The sequence below is a fragment of the Oreochromis niloticus genome, linkage group LG11 (genome assembly GCF_001858045.2).
Source record: "Oreochromis niloticus isolate F11D_XX linkage group LG11, O_niloticus_UMD_NMBU, whole genome shotgun sequence".
Taxonomy (NCBI): domain Eukaryota; kingdom Metazoa; phylum Chordata; class Actinopteri; order Cichliformes; family Cichlidae; genus Oreochromis; species Oreochromis niloticus.
The window spans coordinates 4,285,211-4,305,504 of NC_031976.2; the positions used below are offsets into that span (position 1 = coordinate 4,285,211).

The following is a 20,294-nucleotide window of genomic DNA, read 5'->3' on the forward strand; positions in this document are numbered from 1 at the left end:
TGTAATGGTGTATTTGATGAAGTGAAAGACCTGGGTCAAAAATGTGTGTCTACTAGATGGGTCTGTACACTCAAAGAAACTACTAATGGTATAGAGATCGACAGACTACGTGACTTTCGCGCTTTGCATTGTAGGTACGAGTGGCAGCAAAATCAAAACACTGCATCAAGCGCTAGCATTTCCAGCACCGGTAATCATTAATTCTGTGATTTTAATCCATACTTGCATTTTATTTGCCCCAAAAACAGTTATGTACAAAATGAAAGAGAACACGGCAGGTCCGTACAAAGACAGAGTTGATGAAAAGGCAAAAAAAAGTACAAGGAAAAAATCAAAGGAGTGAAAGGGTTAGACTCATACGAGCATACAGAGTGGGCTAAAGACGTTAGCGTGCTGCCCAACTTACATCACGCACATATTTATAATTATATGGTCCTAAGTGTGAGTGCATACACTCACAAAATGTTTAGAAACTTCAGATCCCTGCAACAAGCCCAGGTCCAGTTTACTTTGGTGATTTGGACTATTCCATTTCACAGCTGTTGTTAAATTTTTTTTTTTCATCTCCTGTACAGGCCAACGCAATCTATTGATCTTTTCAGGTTGTAGTATTACACAGCATTTTCAGATCCAATAGAAATAAAATAAGTGTTTCATAATTCATTCAATTTATTGTCTTTATTTATAACTGGCATTATTGTTTCATTCTATTATGGAATCTTACAAGAAAGAGGCAAAATTGTATTCTATTGTACTTTATTAGCTGCTTCGGTGAAAAACAAATCAACATTGCAAAAAAAAAAAACATTTCAAAACAACATACTGGAAAACAGTTATTCATCACTTGATTGCTTCAATACAACACTTGAGCACATATATGCGTGACTTTTTGTGGCTGTTTTGATATCGCTCTCTCTCTCTCTTAACCGATCAAATCTCGCTGTGGTAGCAGCTTTAAATTCGGTCGATCCAGGTTGATAGAGGGTACCCAGTCTGGATCGCATTCCAGCATTTTGTAGGCTGGTTTTCCTACAAAACACAACAAACATTAGCCCGCAAAGCCACAGTGAACAAAGCAGCATAGCACAACGAATTCAATTCAAATCAATATAAGACTTATTTGTGACCTACATCAATAATTATGTTATGATAAACTACGTAACAACTACAACAAAAGACTTACCTTTGTGGAAATGCTTGGAGCAGACTAACATGTGAGCTGGAGTGTTCTGGAACATTATATTTGGTCTTCGAATGGCTGCAATCCAGGCCATCCGTCGGCTCTTTGTTACTTCGGAAACATGGCTTGAACAGTTTCTCTTCCACGACGGAATCCAATTAAAACCGATCTCTTTACCCGTTGGCTTCCCGTGGCTGTCATGCGACGGGCTATTGCAGTTAATAATACAACAGCTTCTTGCCATTCTTTGTGTTTCTTTTTATCGCTGTGTGACTGTTTTCTTGTGAAAACCTGCATGCGCTAGTATCACTTGTCACTCGTACCTAAAATCCTTTGCGGTTTTACCCCAGAAATGACGTCACATTTTCAATCTCTATTGTCCCGAAGGCCCGACTTGTGGCACGGGGGTTTGAAGAGGTAAATACTCAGAAAGACTCTCCAACATGTGCATCTGAGTCTCTCAGTCTGGTGCTAGCTGTGATATGTCAAAACAAGTGGAAAGTGAATTCAATGGACATTAAATCTGCCTTTTTGCAGGGAATGGAACTGTCAAGAGACATACAGTATATCTTCGCCCCCCACCTGAAGCTGGCAAGGACAATGTTCTATGAAAATTCAAAAAAGTGTGTAAGATAAGATAAGATACGATAAAACTTTATTAATCCCTCAGGTGGGTTCCTCTGGGAAATTCGGTCTGTTGGTTCTTGTCTTTGGGAGGAGCAACCTGTCACTGAACAGGCTCCTCTAGTTGTTTATGCCCGTGTGCAGAGGATGCCCAGCATTGTCCATAATGTCCAGCAATTTTTTTTAGTGTCCTTTTCTCTGCCACTGTCACCAGAGTGTCCAGCTTCATGCCGACCACAGAGCTAGCCTTCCTGATCAGTTTTTCCAGCCTGGATGAGTCCTTCTTTGCTGTGCTGTGTGTATGGACTTGCAGATGCTTCACTTTATTGGTAATAAGTTCAAAGACATTATGCTCAACATTGGTGGTAAAATATCACAGGTTGATCCCGCAGTGTTCTATTGGCAGAATGAACAATCTGAGATTACAGGAGTGCTTGCATGCCACTTTGATGATTTCCTTTGGGCTGGTTCAAGTCACTTTGCAACTCATGTCATTCCTGTACTGAAATCTACCTTCCTTGTGGGACGTGAAGAACATGACAGCTTTTCTTATGTTGGTATGGACATTTGTACAGTTAATGATGTAATAGAGGTGCATCAACAACTTTACATTGACAACCTACAACCGGTTCAGTTACAAGCAGCACGGGCTGTACAGAGGGATGCTTCCTTAAGTGAAACAGAACGGGAGCAACTCAGGTCAAAAATAGGACAGATTTTGTGGGTTGCCAAACGAACGAGGTGTTATGTTTGACATATGCAGCCTGGCATCTAATATTAAAGATGCAACTGTGCAGTCCATTCATGAAGTGAACAAAGTTATCCGTGAACTTAAGGCAGAGAAAGTGACTCTTAAGTTTCAGCACTTGGATAACAGTGAGGATTTGGCATTGGTTGTTTTCAGTGACGCTTCATTTGGCAACCTTCCTGATGGCGGTACTCAAGGAGGGGCATTAATCGTCCTTATGGGTAAAGGAGGAAAGTTTTGTCCTTTCTTTTGGCAGTCTAAAAAAATCAGGCGTGTGGTCAGAAGTACACTGGCAGGAGAAACTCTTGCCATGTCAGATGGAATAGACAGTGCAGTCTTCCTGGCAACACTTTTTTCTGAGCTTACAACTGATCTGAATGCTCTTCCGTTGATCTGTGTGACTGACCTTGTTTGATGCACTCATGTCCAGTAAGCAGGTTACAGAGAAGAGCTAGAGGCTAGAAATGAGCAGCATTAAAGAGCTCATACAAGCCAAGAAAATCAGACAGGTTTGTTGGTCAGATTCCAAATCCCAACTTGCTGATTGTCTGACAAAAAAGGGAGTTTCACCTTTAACCCTCCTAAAAGCACTAGACGAAGGACTCTGGATACTGTGATCCTTTGTTTACAAAGTTTTCTTTGCATTAAAATGCACTATTGTTTATTTTGTGCAGTAATAGTATGCTTTAAGTAAAATGAAGCACATTGTTGAACATTCAGAAAACATTTCAATGTTGACATTTTTTTTTGTTTACGTATATACATTTATACAAATGTTTTAAAGAGACTACGATGTTGTGTCTTTTGAATTTACAATCTGTATGCCAAATCATGGGCGAGATACTAGCATGAAGTTTCTCTCTGATACGTCCATTGGAGTTTGAATGTTAAAGCACTTAAGCATGGAAAAGAGTCCTTGTGTGAATGAAATAATAAGTATAAAGTACTTTGAGCGATCCAGTAGAATAGAAAAGAGCTATATAAGAACCACTGGAAAACCTAGTTCATGCGTTTATTACTTCTGTATTACTTCTGGCCTGGACTATTGTATTTCACTATTATAAGGATGTCTTAACAACAGTTAATCCAAAATGTTGCAGCCGGAGTATATCTTTGGTTCCTCGTTTCAAGGACTTGAAGTGCCTCCCCAAGAGTGACAGAGAGAGTGGATAAATGTTTACAGAGTTTTTTGTTAACATGAATGTTCAAGATGTTCAATAAAGATGTAAAGTGCATATATTTTCCCTTTTTTCCCCAGTCTGTTTGCTCATGCAAAATGAAATGCGATTAATATAGAATAAAAATGAATGATATTTAATTGTGATTAATCAAAATTAATCCACAGTAACCCTGTGATGAATCTGATTAAACATTTTAACTGTTTGACAGCACTAATATATATTATATATTAGTGTATACTTTTTATTAAAAAAGTTGTATTTCACAGGAGAGAACTTGTGCTAAAAGATTGTAGAAGAAGAAAACTATTCAACTTCTCTTTGAATTTAAGCATACTTTCTTTGTGTTTATTCTGCATTTACTTCCTTATATTGTATAAATGTCAGTTACAAGCTTAAATATAAAGTTGAAAAAATGTAATTGCAACCAGGCTCTTGATCAAGTAATTGTGATTAATTACAGAAAATTGTGAGATTAATTAGTTCATTTTTTTCAAATCTATTGACAGCACTAGTTTTTAGATTTAATTAATCAATATTGCATTATTCAAACTAAAATCGATTTAAATCAGGAAACTGATTTTATAAAGCTATGCCAAAAGTTGGAACACCTCTAGGAATTAGTAGCACCAGCTTTCAATAGATTACTATAAGATATGATGGGTCCTGATTATTCAAGACCTTGTATGTAAAGAGAAGGATTTTAAACTAATTCTGGATTTAACAGGGAGCCAATGAAGAAAAGCCAGGATAGGAGAAATATGCTTTCTCTTGTCTGTCAGTCTGTCTAGTCTGTCAGTATTCTTGCTGCTACATTTTGGATGAACCAAAGGCTTTTCAGGATATTTTTGTGACAGCCTCATAATAACGAATTACAGTAGTCCAGCCTAGAAATAATAAATGTATAAACTAGTTTTTCAGCATCCCTGAGACAGGATGTTTCTAATTTTAGAGATATTGCAAAAATGGAAGAAAGTGTTCCTAGGCATTTGTTTAATATGCGCATTGTAGGAAAAAAAACAACTCCAAGATTCCTCATTGTTACTGGAGGTTAAAGTAATGCCAACAAAAGTAAGCATCTGGTTAGATGCCATACTCCTAAGAGATCTTTTATGCCTAAGAATAATACAAAAATCTCAGTTTTATCTGAATTCAGAAACAGAAAATTAGAGGTCATCAAGGTCTTTCCCACTAAAGACTGGATGTCAGATAGATACGCGGATCATGTCTATATTGGGTCCGTTGCTCCATGACCAATTCTGGACATATGTTTTCTAAACTAGGCCCACAATTTGGACATCCAACCATGACCCAACCTGGTTGTCAATATGATGTTCAATTTAAGATATGTCTGGAAGACATATCTGATTTCCTGGCTGCTTGGGACGATCTGCGTGTTTGGGGGTGCGCTCTGCAATATCAAATGTGGAGCTAGCTTGTGAATAAGGTAGCAACCAAAAGAAAGAAACTACATGAAAATTGTTCTGCTGAGAAAATATGTTTTAATTTTGTACTGATCTCTGTGTAGAAATGTGACAAAAAACTACAACATCTCAGTTCAGGTTGGTTTCAATAAAATATGAGTATTACTATAGAGGAACAGAAAGGGACTTAAACATGCAAGGTGAGGACTCAGTGAAGAGTTACAGGGCAGGGTCGAATTTTTGGACTATGTTCAAAGCATTGCACCATCTGCCTGGGACTATTATGCACTACTTCTGAAAACATTTCCCACTCTCATTCCCAATAAATAAAACACCTCAAATATCACTAGCCCCATATACTCTTGGAACCAAAACCTTTGTAGGTTTAACACTAAACAGAAAAACACTACATTTAACACTAATCTTCATAAATCATATTTATATGAGTGATTTAAATATTCTTCCCCCCAAATTTTGTGCTATGAAAGGGACACTCCTTATGTAAAAAGCCCAGCCACAAAATATATCTGTCCATGCTTTTCAGCTTCTCTTTACTCTTTTTCTGTCATATCTTCAAATTGGATATATATTTTCACTGGTGAATGATGTCTGCATAAGGTGCGTGTTTTGTGAGTTGTACCAAGAATCTGGTCTTCTCTGATTCAATGCTTGTTTTTTCAAAGGGACAACAGTATTGAGTGTCGTACACAGTGAGGCTGCAGCACTGTCAACAAGATAGCTGACTTGTGTGGGAATTGTAGGTAGGTGTCCCTACTGTAATGGTACATGAAATGCAAGTAAACAATAGGTTCATGACTTTCTTAGATGTGGTTATAGCACTTTTGATATCAAATGTAATAACATTTCTCAAAATGTAACATAGTCCACACATAAATACTAACATTTAAAAAATGGTAGCAGCAAAGAAGATTTGAAGAAATACTATTAAATGTTTATTTTCTGTATGCCAGAAAGGTGTAATTAAAATACTGAATAGGTTTATTTATATTTGAAAGAAGTCAGTTGACTCCATTAATAAATTAAATGTTATATAGAAGCTGTCACTGTCAACATCTTTATCAATAGTCATACACTGTAATGACTGTAGCAGGCTTTGTGTTGGTTCACCTGATTTGAGGAAACTTGACACAACACAGGGGCGTTCAGCTTGGTGCAACACCATTTCTTTTTAGTTGTTTTTTAATTTCCCTTTGCATTTTCAGCTGGTTATTTTAGATGTTGCTTACTATACTATTGTTCTCAAAGACAGGGGGAGGCATAATTAAGCAACTGGCCACAGCTGCAATAACCAGCCTCACTTCATTTACGTGGGAATTATACTTCTGCATCAGATCTACGTCATAACTTAAGCCATAACTGGGAGTCCCATTTTAACCCTTCGCCACAAGCTTCTATGTAGCCTGGTGTACAACTCTTGAGAAATGTAACTACATGTCAGTTTGATGCATACCACAACAATTTGAATGTAATGTTGCAGTATAGGGATTAAAAGGCGATTCCGGTTACCATCTAAGTTAGGATGTAGATTTCCTGAGAAGTCTCAATCAAGCATTTAGGCCAGGGATCCATCTGGCCTAGCCTACTGCCACCCCTGCTGCCACAAGTGGGAGAAAAAAAATCTGTGTCTGATTTTCTCTCCCACTCGATCACTTTGAATTTAATGGGGTGTAATGCCAGATCAACGGCTGATTCACATCATTTATGCGATGGAGCCACTGAACAGAGGCTGAAAGGGTGTCCCAGGACATAATAACCCTAACCACAAGGCGGTTGTTGCCCTGAGACAAAATCTGACAGTAGCCCTTGGTCAAATCCAGCGTTGTGAAAAAACAAGTAGTGCCTAACCAGTCTAGTGGAAAGACCCACCCCGAAGTCAGCATCAGACAACCTAGCAGCACAGACACTACATGTCCCTACCTGTTGTGAGCGCACCACTAAGCATTGTCCCACCAAGTTATCCTGCCTAATCAATTAATTTTAAAAGATTAGGGGTGGGCAAGGTGATAGCTCTTGTTAGTAAGAGCAAAGGAACCTGCCATAGCACCCACTATTCCCTTGGCCACTGGTATGCCTTGGCTGCATCTTTGATTAATACAATGGAAGACTGCTGCCCCTCCCTTTCTGCTTGTGTTTAGAAGATAATGACAAAGTATGTGCAATTTGTGGGCACAGTTGTAAATGGTACATGCACTAACATTCATACAGCACTTTTCTTGTCTGGTAACCACTGAAAGCACCCCTTACAACACTTTATCAGATGCAAACTAACACTAATTGGTGGTGACAATTTTGTAATGTCTTGCTGAAGAACTCATCAAGCTGGCTTGACTGGTAGGGGATTGGACCATTGACCTTCAGTCCCACAACCCTCTCAGGCTGTGATATCTTTCCTTAATTGTAGTTTCATTTTAGTAGTTGGAATTGGCTGCCTCAGTCCAAAGCAAGCATTCCATTAGCAGTCATTAAGTATCCAATCCTTATCCAGACGCTTTCTTTACATTTTTTTGCAGATGTTATTTCTCCTACACCCTTCAACCCTTACTTCCGGTGGCTGACTTTTGATGTGTCCTCTATGGAGAAGAATGCCTCCAACTTGGTGAAGGCAGAGCTCAGGATCTTCCGTCTTCAAAACCCTGGGGCCCGAGTGTCTGAGCAACGAATTGAGCTTTATCAGGTACAAACACTTTTGTCTGGAGTAACATTTATTATGCCATATTTGCTAAATATGAGTTGCTTTGTGTTTTATAAAGACTAGGAAGGATTGCTTAATATAATTTTAAAATGCAAAGATTTTTTACATTGCTAAAAAATATATTCTGATTTTTGTAGGTTTTTTTTCATAAATTTTGAAGATTCTTAATGATTAGTACAATGAGATTATCAGAATGGGAGCCCTGTGGAATTGTATAACTAACTTTTGTGTGTGGAAGGCTCATCATTTAAATTTAAAAAATTAATTAATCCAATAAATATGACTCAAATCACTGTAGTACAGTTTTCATTCCCAGTTGTTCCAGTGCAATTCAATTTTGCGATTACAATGATCCAGCAGGACATGCGCAGAGACAGTCCATTGTCTGGCGCCATTAGAAGATTGTTAATAACTGACTGAAGATCCGTTTTTGTGCTAACTGAAACTTTTCAAACAATTGATTCCTTTCACAGACATACAGGGATTTTAAAGGACTTTATCAGTAAAGGGAATGTTGGTTGTAGGTCTAAAGCACTCAATTACACTGAACAAAAATATAAACGCAACACTTTTGTTTTTGCTCCCATTTTTCATGAGCTGAACTTAAAGATCTGAAACATTTTCTACATACACAAAGGACCCATTACTATGAAATATTGTTCACAAATCTGTCTAAATCTCTGTAACTGAGAACTTCTTGTTTGCTGAAATAATCCATCCCACCTCACAGATGTGGCATGTCAAGGTGCTGATTAGACAGCATGAATATTGCACAGGTATGCCTTAGACTGTCGCAAATAAAAGGCCACTCTGAAATATGCAGTTTAATCACACAGCACAATGCTACAGATGTTGCAGCTTTTGAGGGAGCGTGCAATTGGCATGCTGACTGCAGGAATGTCTACCAGAACTGTTGTCTGTGAAATGAATGTTCATTTCTCTGCGATAAGCCATCTTCAAAGGCGTTTCAGAGAATTTGGCAGTACATCCAACTGGCTTCACAATCACAGACCACATGTAACCACACCAGCCCAGGACCTCCACATCCAGCATGTTCACCTCCAGGATGGTCGACTAGGTGGAGACCAGCCACCCAGACAGCTGCAGCAACAATCAGTTTGCATGACTAAAGAATTTCTGCAAAAACTGTCAGAAACCGTCTCAGGGGAACTCATCGGCATGCTCGTGGTCCTCATCAGAGTGTGGACCTGACTGCGGTTCATCACTTTAACCACCTTGAGTTGGCAAATGCTCACATTTGATGGTGTCTGGCACGTTGGAGAGGTGTTCTGTTGACAGATGTTTTTACTGTTCAGGGCAGATGGCAGACAGCTTGTGTTGCGTCGTGTGGATGAGCAGTTTGCTGACGTCAACGTTGTGGATTGAGTGGCCCATGGTGGCGGTGGGGTTATGGACAATGAACACGAGTGCGTTTTATTGTTGACATTTTGAATGCACAGAGATACCGTGTTGAGATCCTGAGGACAAATTGTTGTGCCATTTATCCATGATCATAACCTCATGTTACAGCATGATAATGCACGGCCCCATATTGCAAGGATCTGTACACAATTCCTTGGAAGTTGAAAACATCCCAGTTCTTTCATGGCCAGCATACTCACCAGACATGTCACACACTGATCATGTTTGGGACGCTTGGCTCGGCGTATATGACAGTGTGTTGCAGTTCCTGCCAATATTCAGCAACTTTGCACAAGTATTGAAGAGGAGTTCACCAACATTCCACAGCCCACAATCAACAACCTGATCAACTCTATGCCCATTGCACACCATTTGCCTCCAAATGGTGGCCACACCAGATACTGACTGGTTTTGCGACATTTGTGCTGTGTGACCAAACTACATATTTCAGAGTGGCCTTTTATTTTTGGCAGTCTAAGGCACACCTGTGCAATATTCATGCTGTCTAATCAGCACCTTGACATGCCACATCTGTAAGGTGGGATGGATTATTTCGGCAAACGAGAAGTTCTCGTTTGCCGAGAACTTCTCGTCTAAACACAGATTTAGACAGATTTGTGAACACTATTTGATAGTAATGGGTCCTTTGTGTATGTAGAAAATGTTTCAGATCTTTAAGTTCAGCTCATGAAAAATGGGAGCAAAAACAAAAGTGTTGCGTTTACATTTCGTACCATTGATTCATTAATGTTGAATTCTCTCACAGCTGCTCTATTCCCATGTTGTTACAGTATATTAATGACTAACTTTGTGTTGTGGATGGATTATCTCAGTTGTTCTCCTGACTGAAGTTTGGTCCGTTAAAAGCATCCTGCCATGCGATTGCATTTGTCCCTAACCATCTGGAACCCTCCTGTTAACTTTTATCGAGTGGAAAAAAGTTAGCATTCATCTTGAAGCTTCACTGTGTTTGTTATGCTAACATAGCTGTGTCGCTAGCAATCACATAGCATTATATACCAGCTAGTCCAACTTCAGTAACCCTACAAAAGTCACTGCTGTTTAGTTTTCTGTCGGAAGTGATAGCAGTGTACGTTTTAATTTTTTTCAGAAATCTCTCAGTCAGAACATGCTATATCATGTTTAGGTCGAAACTAGCGAGCTAACTTCCTGCTAACTTCTAACTCCATTAAATTTAATAAATTCTGTTTTCATGGATGCCTGGATGTTCAACTTAATTCTTACACCTGGTAAAGTAGCAACACTGATCATTTTATTAAAGATGAAAGAATTTAGACTGCTTTTCACTCTCAGTGATGCCGCAGTGATGTAGCAGTGACTTTGGGACCTGAAGCGGACAGAGTTTTGGACCCAGATTACTCAAGGCTCCTGACTACAGTAGCTGTAATGCTCCAACAATCCATCAAGCCGTGCGGCTTTATAGTTTACCAAAGTCGTACTAAAACATTTTTGACAAATTTTCTGAGCACCGTGTACCACATAAAATTGGTTTGAGGTCAGTAAGCACAACCAGAATTCATACATAAGGTGCACCGCAATATAGGGCTAGGGATGGGTATCGTTTAGGTTTTATCCGATACCGGTGCCAAATCGGTACTTTTGAAACGGTGCCGGTGCCTAAACGGTGCTCGAACCAGTGCTTAAAGAATGGAGAACACAAACTTTGTCCAAAAACCTCTTGTTTTTATTTTTAGCGGTCTCTTTTTTTCTGCAAAATGATAAGAACCGTACCAACATATAAACATCATCTGTGCAAAGATTTATGTTTTTAAAGTGAAACAGTGAAAAATTACAGTGCTGTCAATACATGAATATCCAGACGTTGTACAAAAATGTCCAATTTTGGCACACAATTGGACACCATGCCAGTTGAATTTTTTAGGTATTTAAGAGCAGAAATTAATTAATTTTAAGGTTTTTGTCAACACCATCAGACACAAAGAAATGCAAAAATATATATTTTAAATTGTTTCAGCCATTTTGACTATTAGCAGTAGGGCTGGGCCATATTATACCGTTCACGGTAATACCGGTACAAGGCAACGATAAGAAAATGAAATATCGCGATAGAATATGGATAAAACGCGCATGCGCAGTGCCTTTGTTTTCATACGCACATGGCCGAAAAAGCACGGTGGCAACGGAGAATGAGAAGGGGGAAAGTGGATTGTTGAGTGAAACGGATGAACCAGAATTGGTTTGTAAAAATGGTGCAACTTCAGTGATGTGGAACTGGTTTGGTGTTTGTCCGTCAGATATACAACAAAGCACATTTTTTTTGTAGAACATGCAAGCGGGCCGTCGTTATTGCCGTATTTGTCGGACTAAGGTGCTCGTAAATCTGGGAGTAACCTGGGTCCTAAACTCCGTCCACTTCAGGTCCCAAGGTCAAACAACACTGCAGCATCACTGAGAGTTAAAAACTGTCTAAATTCTTTCATCTTTAATAAAACGATCTGCATTGCTGCTTTACCAGCTGTAACTATGAAGTTTAACATCCAGGCATGTATTTCTATGTAAGACTCATATGTTAATGAACCTATGCATATGCATGTAACCTCAATAAAGGAGCAGTGTTACAAGGGAGCAGACGACAGCGATTGGGGTCAAGCGAAGGAACGGCGCTTGTCGTGGTTCTCTCCCTCATATATGAGTAACACAACTTTGGTGACTTGTGTCTTGCTTTTGCTGTGTAGTAGAATTGTCTTGAACGTTCCAGCGAATAGGTTTATGCTACGAACCTATCAACTTTTTGTATTGTTAGTTTAATGTATCCTCTGTAAGGTTTCTCACTCAAGTCTTAACAGGAGACCAGAGCAAAAAACAAAACTGTGCCTTAAAGACTCTCAAAACCCTGTACGCATTTCCTGACATTGTCTCTTATCTGCAGGTATCTGAAAATGTCTCTCCCTGGTAACTTGTATATCCCTTGTAACTGCTTGAAAGAGGCAAAGACACCCTCCCAGTATAGATTACTGATTGTAAAAAACTGATTGTGCACCTGTTTCCAAAGTCTAAATGTATTTTCTAGAAAAGATAGCTTGCCTACAGTGGGCGTGATAGAAGATAAAGACTTCAAATTAAAGTGTAGTTTAATCTGCTTAAGAATACGTATGATGCTATGTATCACTACATTGCCGTCATACATAGACTTATCAATGGGCAGGGAAGACAGCAGTAAAGCTCCTATAAAATAAGGCTGACAAGCTCCAGTTGCAACCATGTGAGGGGACTGCTGTTGTCAGCTAAGCAGAATGTCATGAATTTTATATGCAAAGCCCAGTAATAGAACAAGAAATTTGGAAGCGCTAACTCTCACTCATTTTAGACTTGAAAAGTTGTTTCCTTGCAAATTCTATGTGTTTTATTGCCCCACAAAAAAGGTAAGATGAGTGAATTCAGGTTTTAAAAAAAATGATTTAGGAAGGAACACGGGGAGACTTTATAATAAGTACAACCACTTAGGCAAAATTATCATCTTTATAGCATTAACTCTACCAATGAGTGATATAGGGAGCATGTTGCAGAACTGTATACGTGACTGAAGCTCAGATATTAAGGGAGTGAAGTTAGATTGTAATAGAGAGGAACAGCTGAATACCCAGATAAGTGAGCTTCTCATAAACTCTGTCTATACCATACTGGATAGGAGGTTTTGTAGCCAAGATGGGTTACTCACATGTATAGGGATTAGTTTACTTTTATTCAGATTTATCCTATATCCAGAGAAGGACCCAAATAACTTAATTTTGACTAATACGGCAGGAATAGTCTTTTCTGGCTGGGTGATATATAATAACACATCATCTGTGTAGAGTGAGATTTTATTAGTAGTTGTGTCAGTATTATAAGCAAAAATGTTGTAATTAGATCTTTACGTATGCTTTCAGCAAGGGGCTCTATTGCCGAGGCAAATATCAATGGAGGGAAGGGGCCTCCCTTAGCACTAAAAACTTAGAAAAGTGCTTGTGTGAATGGGTGTGATTGGGTGAATGAACGAGTTGTATAAAGTGCTTTGAGTGCTCAGATAGAGTAGAAAAGAGCTATATAAGAACCAGTCCATTTACCATTTACAAAGGAGTTAACCAGAGTCAATTACTCTGTCTTATCACCTTCACTGATGCATTCAACATCCAACTGCAGAGTCATCAGAAAACTTCTCAAGATGGCAGGTCACTGTGCAGTTGCTGAAGTCTTGTGGTGTAGAGGGTGAAGAGAAAAGGGGAATGGATGGTCCCTTGTGTTGAACACGCACATATTGTGGTCTTCCTGTCAGGTATTCAAACAATCCAGTACACAAGGGGCATGCAGCTGCATCGCTGTCAGCTTATCACCCAAGAGGCATCAGCCTCATTGCTGTCAGCTTATCACCCAAGAGGGTCAGCCTGATAGTATTGAATGCAGGCCTGTAATCCTGAGGACGACTTAATTAATGCTTCAATCTTAAATATGATCAACATAACTCAATTAATGGGCTGAAGTCTTGTGGTGTAGAGAGTGAAGAGAAAAGGGGAGTGGACGGTCCCTTGTGTTGAACATGCACATATTGTGGTCTTCCTGTCAGGTAGTCAACAATCCAGGACACAAGAGGCATCCAACTGCATTGCTGTCAGCTTATCAACCAAGAGGGTCGGCCTAATGGTATTGAATGCAGGCCTGTAATCCTGAGGGCGACTTAATTAATGCTTCAATCTTAAATATGGTCAACATAACTCAATTAATGGGCTATGTACCAACGGCATTTAAGCTGGTAGTAATTAAACCACTAAACCACCAATATACCAGGCCAATCTCCAACCTTCCTTTTATCTAAACAATTCTTAAATGAGTATTTGTAAAACAGATGCCTGATGATTTGCAAAGGGAGGGTTTATTTAAAGAGTTTTGGAGCTCATCAAAGTACAGAAACAGCTTTAGTGAAATTTACAAAGAGATGTTCATATGACTTCTGACAGTGGACTCATCTTTGTGCTTGTCCTACTAGACCTTAATGCAGCATTTGATACCGCTGACCATAATATTTTATTACAACAATTAGAGCATGCTGTAGGATTTAACGGTACTGTTCTGCAGTGGTTTCTTCATACACTAAGGTTAATTATGGAGTTCCACAGGGTTCTGTGTTTGCACCAATTCTGTTTACATTACAGGTGCTTCAGTTAGGCAGTATCAAAAACATAGCATGAATATATATGGTGGGCATCAGATTAATTTACACATGCCAAATTACACACATGTACAGCCTGATGCAGGGGTGTCAAACGTACGGCATGCGGGCCAAAACCAGCCTGCTGGATGAATTTTGAAATTACAAAAAAAAAAAAAAAAAATCATAAAAGACAGGAACTCAGAATTCGTAATAAAATGCAATTCCTAAATCGTCCGCACGGGTGTTAGTCAGAAGAGAGGGGAGCACTGTGTTAGTCAAAGGGGAGGAGCGCTATGTTTTAATTAGAGTAAAAGAAGCAGCAACTCTGCCACTCAGATGGTAGCAACACGACTTCTGCAAATTTGGTGTAGGCTACCTTATTCCCTAGTCACCTTGACATTCTCGTTAACCAAAATGTTTTTGTCAGAAAGGAGAAAAGTGGATAACGGGCTGTAGGGTTTTCCAAGAGAAATACACCGCTTCCTATTTATTCACACAGACCTGTGTGCTTGGAGTGTAATCAACAAGTGTCTGTGCCTAAGGAATATATTATTTATATAATATTCACTATAAGACCTGTGGAAAATACGACATCTTGCGAGGACAACTGAGGAAAGAGGAAAAATGAATTGCTGGGGGGTCTGAGGAAACCGCAGTCAATTTTAACCCGGAGCCGAGAGATCAGTGAAGCAGCAGTAAAAGCCACCTATGTAATTGCTAATGAAATAGCATTAACATCAAAGCCGTATTCCGACGGTGAGTTTATTAAAAGATGCATGACCAAAGCTGCAGAACTCATGTGTCCTGAGAAGAGACAAGCATTTGCCAACATTAGCCAACAGCTGTAGGATCTTGCATTTCTGGTGGATATTACAGAGCACTTGAATATTCTGAACAAAATGTTCCAAGACTGCAAAAAATGTTGTCACACAGTTTTATGACAGCATACGTGCATTCAAATTGAAACTGACTTTGTGGGAGACACAGCTGTCAAGTGGTGACCCTGCACAATTCCCTTGCCTAAGAGAGGTATGTGCAACAGGCATTAATGGTGACATTAAACAATATAAAGACAAGATTGCAGGAGTGCTGTGTGAGTTTAAGAAACGGTTTCAGATTTTTGATTAACTCGAGACAGAATTTGCAGTTTTTCGCTTACCCTTCACACTCAAAGCTTCTGATGTGCCTGTCGAAATCCAACCTTTGATTTGCAATGTGATGAAGATTTGAGGGGCAAGTTTGCCTCAATAGGTTTGGACACATTTTATCAATATCTTTTGCAGGGTACCCAAAATTAACAGCCCTGGCTGCAAAAATGTTGTGCATGTTTGGGACAACCACCTTTGTGAAGAAGTTTTCTCAGTAATGAACATCAATAAAACAAAATTGCGCTCAAGCCTCACACATAAGCACTTCGATGACATTCTGAGATTGACTGCTAGTCAGGACATGACACCTGATATTGAAGCACATGTGCAAACTAAAAGATGCCAAGTTTCAGAAGCAAAAACAAAGTAGTCCAGAAATGACTAACTCCTTTAAAATGCTGCTTCAGACACAGATTACACTTAAACAAAACAGTTCTGTGAAAATGAATTTTTGCTGTAGTTAAAGCTTCACTGCAAAAGAGTTTGGTTTGGTGGAATCCTATTGTTCATGCAATGACATGAATTCTAAAGTGCAATACTACATTTTCCATTTCCGAATGCTTTTGTCTTATAGTTATGTTTGTACTTGTGCAAACACTTGCTTTAAGAAATCAGAGGTTGTTATATGTTTTGATATGTTTTGTAAAAGGATATTTGATTAAACATGGAGATTCTTTAATGTACTTCTACTTCTTTGCAGGAAAAAAAACATGCACTTATTATTATTTATAGGTAATTATGTTATAATTGTACTGCTCCGGCCCACTTGACATCTAATTATGCTCTGTGTGGCCCCTGAACCAAAATGAGTTTGACACCTCTGGCTTAAAGACTTAGAGACCCTCATATCCTCTAATTTTCTGCTTCTAAATTCAAATAAAACTGAGGCTATTGTGTTGTATTGTCCACTTATTGTCCATTGATCTCAAATCAAAAGGAAAGAGTTCCAGAGTCTGGGGCACCATCAGCAGGCCTTGAGACCTGCCAGACACAGAAGCCCTCTGAGATAACCTGGTGCCTGTCCATTAAAAGCTCCCCAAGTCAGCAAAAGAATCTTAAATTGCACTTGGAAACCAGAAGCCAGTGTAGCTGCATCAAGATTGGAGTCACACGTGAAAGCTTGTATTTTGTCTGAAGTTTGGCAGCAGCATTTTGAACAACTTGCCACCGTTCTAGGAGGTTTTGCCAAGACAAGTGTATAGTGCGTGCAGTAATTCAATTGTAAAGAAACAAAAGCATGAATAATCATTTCCAGTTAAGCATGTGACACAATGAAGCTTAGTTTGGTAATATTTCTCAGATGATGAAAGCAGGAATGAACCAGAGACTTGACATGTGCATCCAAAGTAAAACCAGAATCAAAGGTTATGCTAAGGTTCCTAACAGATGATTTTGCTAAAAAACCAAGAGATCTAAGTGTTTCCAAAGTGCATTTATCTAGTGCAAAGATAATTGTTTTAGTTTTATGTTGATATAATTGAAGAAAACTGTCTACTTTCCACCGTTTAACAGTGTCTAGGCACTTTAACAAACCGTGGAGTTTAGACATTTAATTTGGGTGAAACAAAGTGTATAATTGAATATCATCTGCATAGATGAGAGATGTCCTTAAAGGTTGATAGAACATGCCCAAGGGGGAGCAAATATAATAAGAACAACAGCCTATTAAGCAGAATATGATGGTCAACTGTATCAAAAGCTGAGGTAAGGTCCAACATGAGCAGCACAGAACAGTTAGTCTTGTCACTCTGCATCAAAATGTCATTTCATACTTTTAGAAGAGCTGTTTCAGTTGAATGTGATCTAAGAAAACCTGACTAAAAGTAGTCAGAGCAGCAGTTCAATGGTTGACCGCAACCTTCTCTAATACCTTAGCAGTAAATGGAAGCTTGGAGCTGGGTCTATAACTCCCAATGAGAGAAGGATCCAAGTTGTCTTTTTTCAAAAGTGGGTGGATGACAGCATTTCTGAAATAAGTAGGTAACTTACCAGAGGTCAGGACACATTTAGAATATTGAGCACACTGGAACCAATCCAGTGCAAGACATTTTTGAACAAAAATGTAGGTGAAACATCCAGGGAGCAAGAAGAGTCTTTCATCATACCAATAAGCTTCGCTAGACCAAGTAAAGTTTCTGGTGCAAAGCTGTCTAAGATAACAGGCTGACTGGTGTGGGAACCATCAACACAGATGCTGAGGAAGAGATTATTTCTTACATTTTTGACCTTGTCAACAAAGAAGGAAAGAAAACACTGACAGTCCTTATTTGACAATATAGGAGCAGTAAGTCCTATGATGGTGGTGTCATCAGCAAATTTTATAATGGTGTTACTGGTGTGGATTGGAGAACAGTCATCAGTGAAAAGTAAGTTTGAGAGGGGACTGAGGACACAACCTGTGGGACACATACGTTCAGAATGAGGGTGGAGGAGGTGTGCTCTCCCATTCTGACATTCTGGGTCTATCACTCAGGAAGTCCAGTATCCAGGTGCACAGTGAGCTGCTGAGTCCTAAGTTGCTTAGTTTATTAACCAGTTTGTGGGGTTGAACTGTATTGAAGGCAGAGCTGAAGTCCACAAATAGCATTCTCACATAGGTGTTACTACCGTCCAGGTGTGTGAGGGTTGTGTGAAGAGCTGTTATTATGGCGTCATCTGTCGACCTGTTTGCCCTGTATGTAAACTGGTATGGATCGAGGTTTGCAGGAATGGCAGCTTTAATGTTTCCAGATGTTGAATTTCTCAAAACATTTAGTAATTATGGGTGTTAAAGCAACTGTAGTAGTCATTCAAGCAGCTCACTGTGTACTTCTTGGGCACTGGAACGATGGGGGTTGACTTGAAGCAGGATGGTACTACAGACTGAAGCAGTGAGAGGTTGATGGTGGTGAAAACCTCTGCTAGTTGGTCGGCACATGCTTTAAACACTCTTCCGGCTACACCGTCAGGACCAGCTGCTTTACTTGCGTTGATTCTGCGCAGTGTGGTTCTGACCTGATGCTGCTCCAGCTCAATGGGGGTGTCGTCCCTCTCTGAAACAGCAGGATGGGTGATCGTGTCCCTGTTTTGTTGGTCAAAGCAGGCGAAGAACTGGTTTAGGGTATCAGGTAAGTTGATGTCTGGGGAGTGGATTTGTGTGCGATTGTGTTTGTAGCCAGTAAGTGTCTTGATCCCCTGCCACATGTTTCTTGAGTTGTTTGTGTTCAAGTGTTCCTCGATGCACTGTTTGTATTTGCGCTTGGCTTCTGTTATGCCTTTAAGCAGAGATTGGCGTGCCTCTTTGTAGACTTGTTGGCCTCCTGATTTGAAGGCACTGTCACATGCTCTTAGTAGAGGTCGCACCTCGCTGTTGAGCCATGGTTTCTGGTTCAGGAACACTTTAACAGTCCTTGTTGTTGTTACACTCTCAGTACAGAAGTTGATGTATGAGAGTACAGCAGATGTGTGGCCCTCCAAGTCTGATCCTTCTGCAAATACACTCCAATCAGTGTTATCAAAACAGTCCTGTAGGGCAATGGTGGCTTCTGCGGTCCACACTCAAACTGTTTTTTCAGATGGTTTTTGTCTTTGAATTAGAGGTTGATAAGCAGGGATCAGGGACAAAGAGAGATGATCAGAGATTCCGAGGTGAGGCAGGGAGGTGGCTTTGTAGCATCTGGGATGTTGGTGTAGACCTGGTCCAATGTGTTGTTTACCCTCATGGGAAAGCTCACATTTTTAAAGAATCCAGGCAGGACAGATTTCAGGTTTGCATGGTTAAAATCTCCTGCAACAATCACAGCGCAGTCCCGGGGCGCTATAAGCTGTTTATTAATGGAGCGCTGGAGTAACTCCATGGCTGACTTAGCATTAGCTTGCGGTGGCACATAAACCTCTATTATTGTGATTGCAGTGAGGTCTCTCGGCAAGTAGAAGGGTCTACACTGAACCATCATGTACTCTATGTCCGGGCAGCAGTGGATGACTTTAACTGTGGTGTTGGTACACTAATTATTGTTTACAAACACTAGCAGACCTTTCTTACCAGACTCTTTGTTCCTGTGCACTCTGAATGTGTCCCGCTAGCTCGATTGCAGTGTCTGGGATAAAAGAGTCTAGCCAAATCTCTGTGATAATCATAACACAGTAATCCAAACAGCGGGAGGTGATCCGCAGTCGTATCTTATGCATCTTGTTGTTTATTGACCGTGAGTTGGCGAGAAAGAGACACTGAATAGCCGGTCTGTGTGGGTTAGCACGTAGGCTGGTCCTCAGCCCCGCTCTCTTCCCCTCCTCTGTTTCCTGTGCCTTCATTGCCTACGCCACTTCAGCGGTGGTATGGTGAAATTAGAGTCTGTGTCCCTCCAGATCTCTGAATAAGCCAAGAGGAAATTACATATTTAGGAGAGCCCGTGGGCACGCAAAAACAGGGAGGTGCGCTGTCGGGAGCGAGCGGGTGTGTGGTACCGATCGCGCGCGTGCCTCTACAGCCGAAGACACCAGGAAAGTCCCACGGTCAGAACAAAACCCGAACAAAGAGTAACCAGGAGGTTAGTGGGGCAGTGGACAGTACCGCAGTGAGTCTATGCGGAGTTTCCCTCTGTGTGTGGAATCCGACTCCGGTTACCGCGCGCGGCGCCGGGGTGTAGTGTCGACGGAGATAGCGTGAGCAGGGGAGCTAAGTGAGAGCTAAGGCTAGCGGCCGTTC

General features: G+C 40.2%; 1 protein-coding gene across 2 annotated transcripts in view; it reads left to right on the plus strand.

Annotated features, from left to right (window-relative positions):
- tgfb2 (transforming growth factor, beta 2) overlaps window positions 1–20,294 on the plus strand; it is a 73,390-nt gene that overhangs the window by 38,934 nt on the left and 14,162 nt on the right. For both annotated transcript variants that reach the window (XM_005463992.4, NM_001311314.1), the window contains 1 exon segment: window positions 7,686–7,849. In XM_005463992.4, coding sequence (XP_005464049.1) covers window positions 7,686–7,849 — 164 coding nt within the window.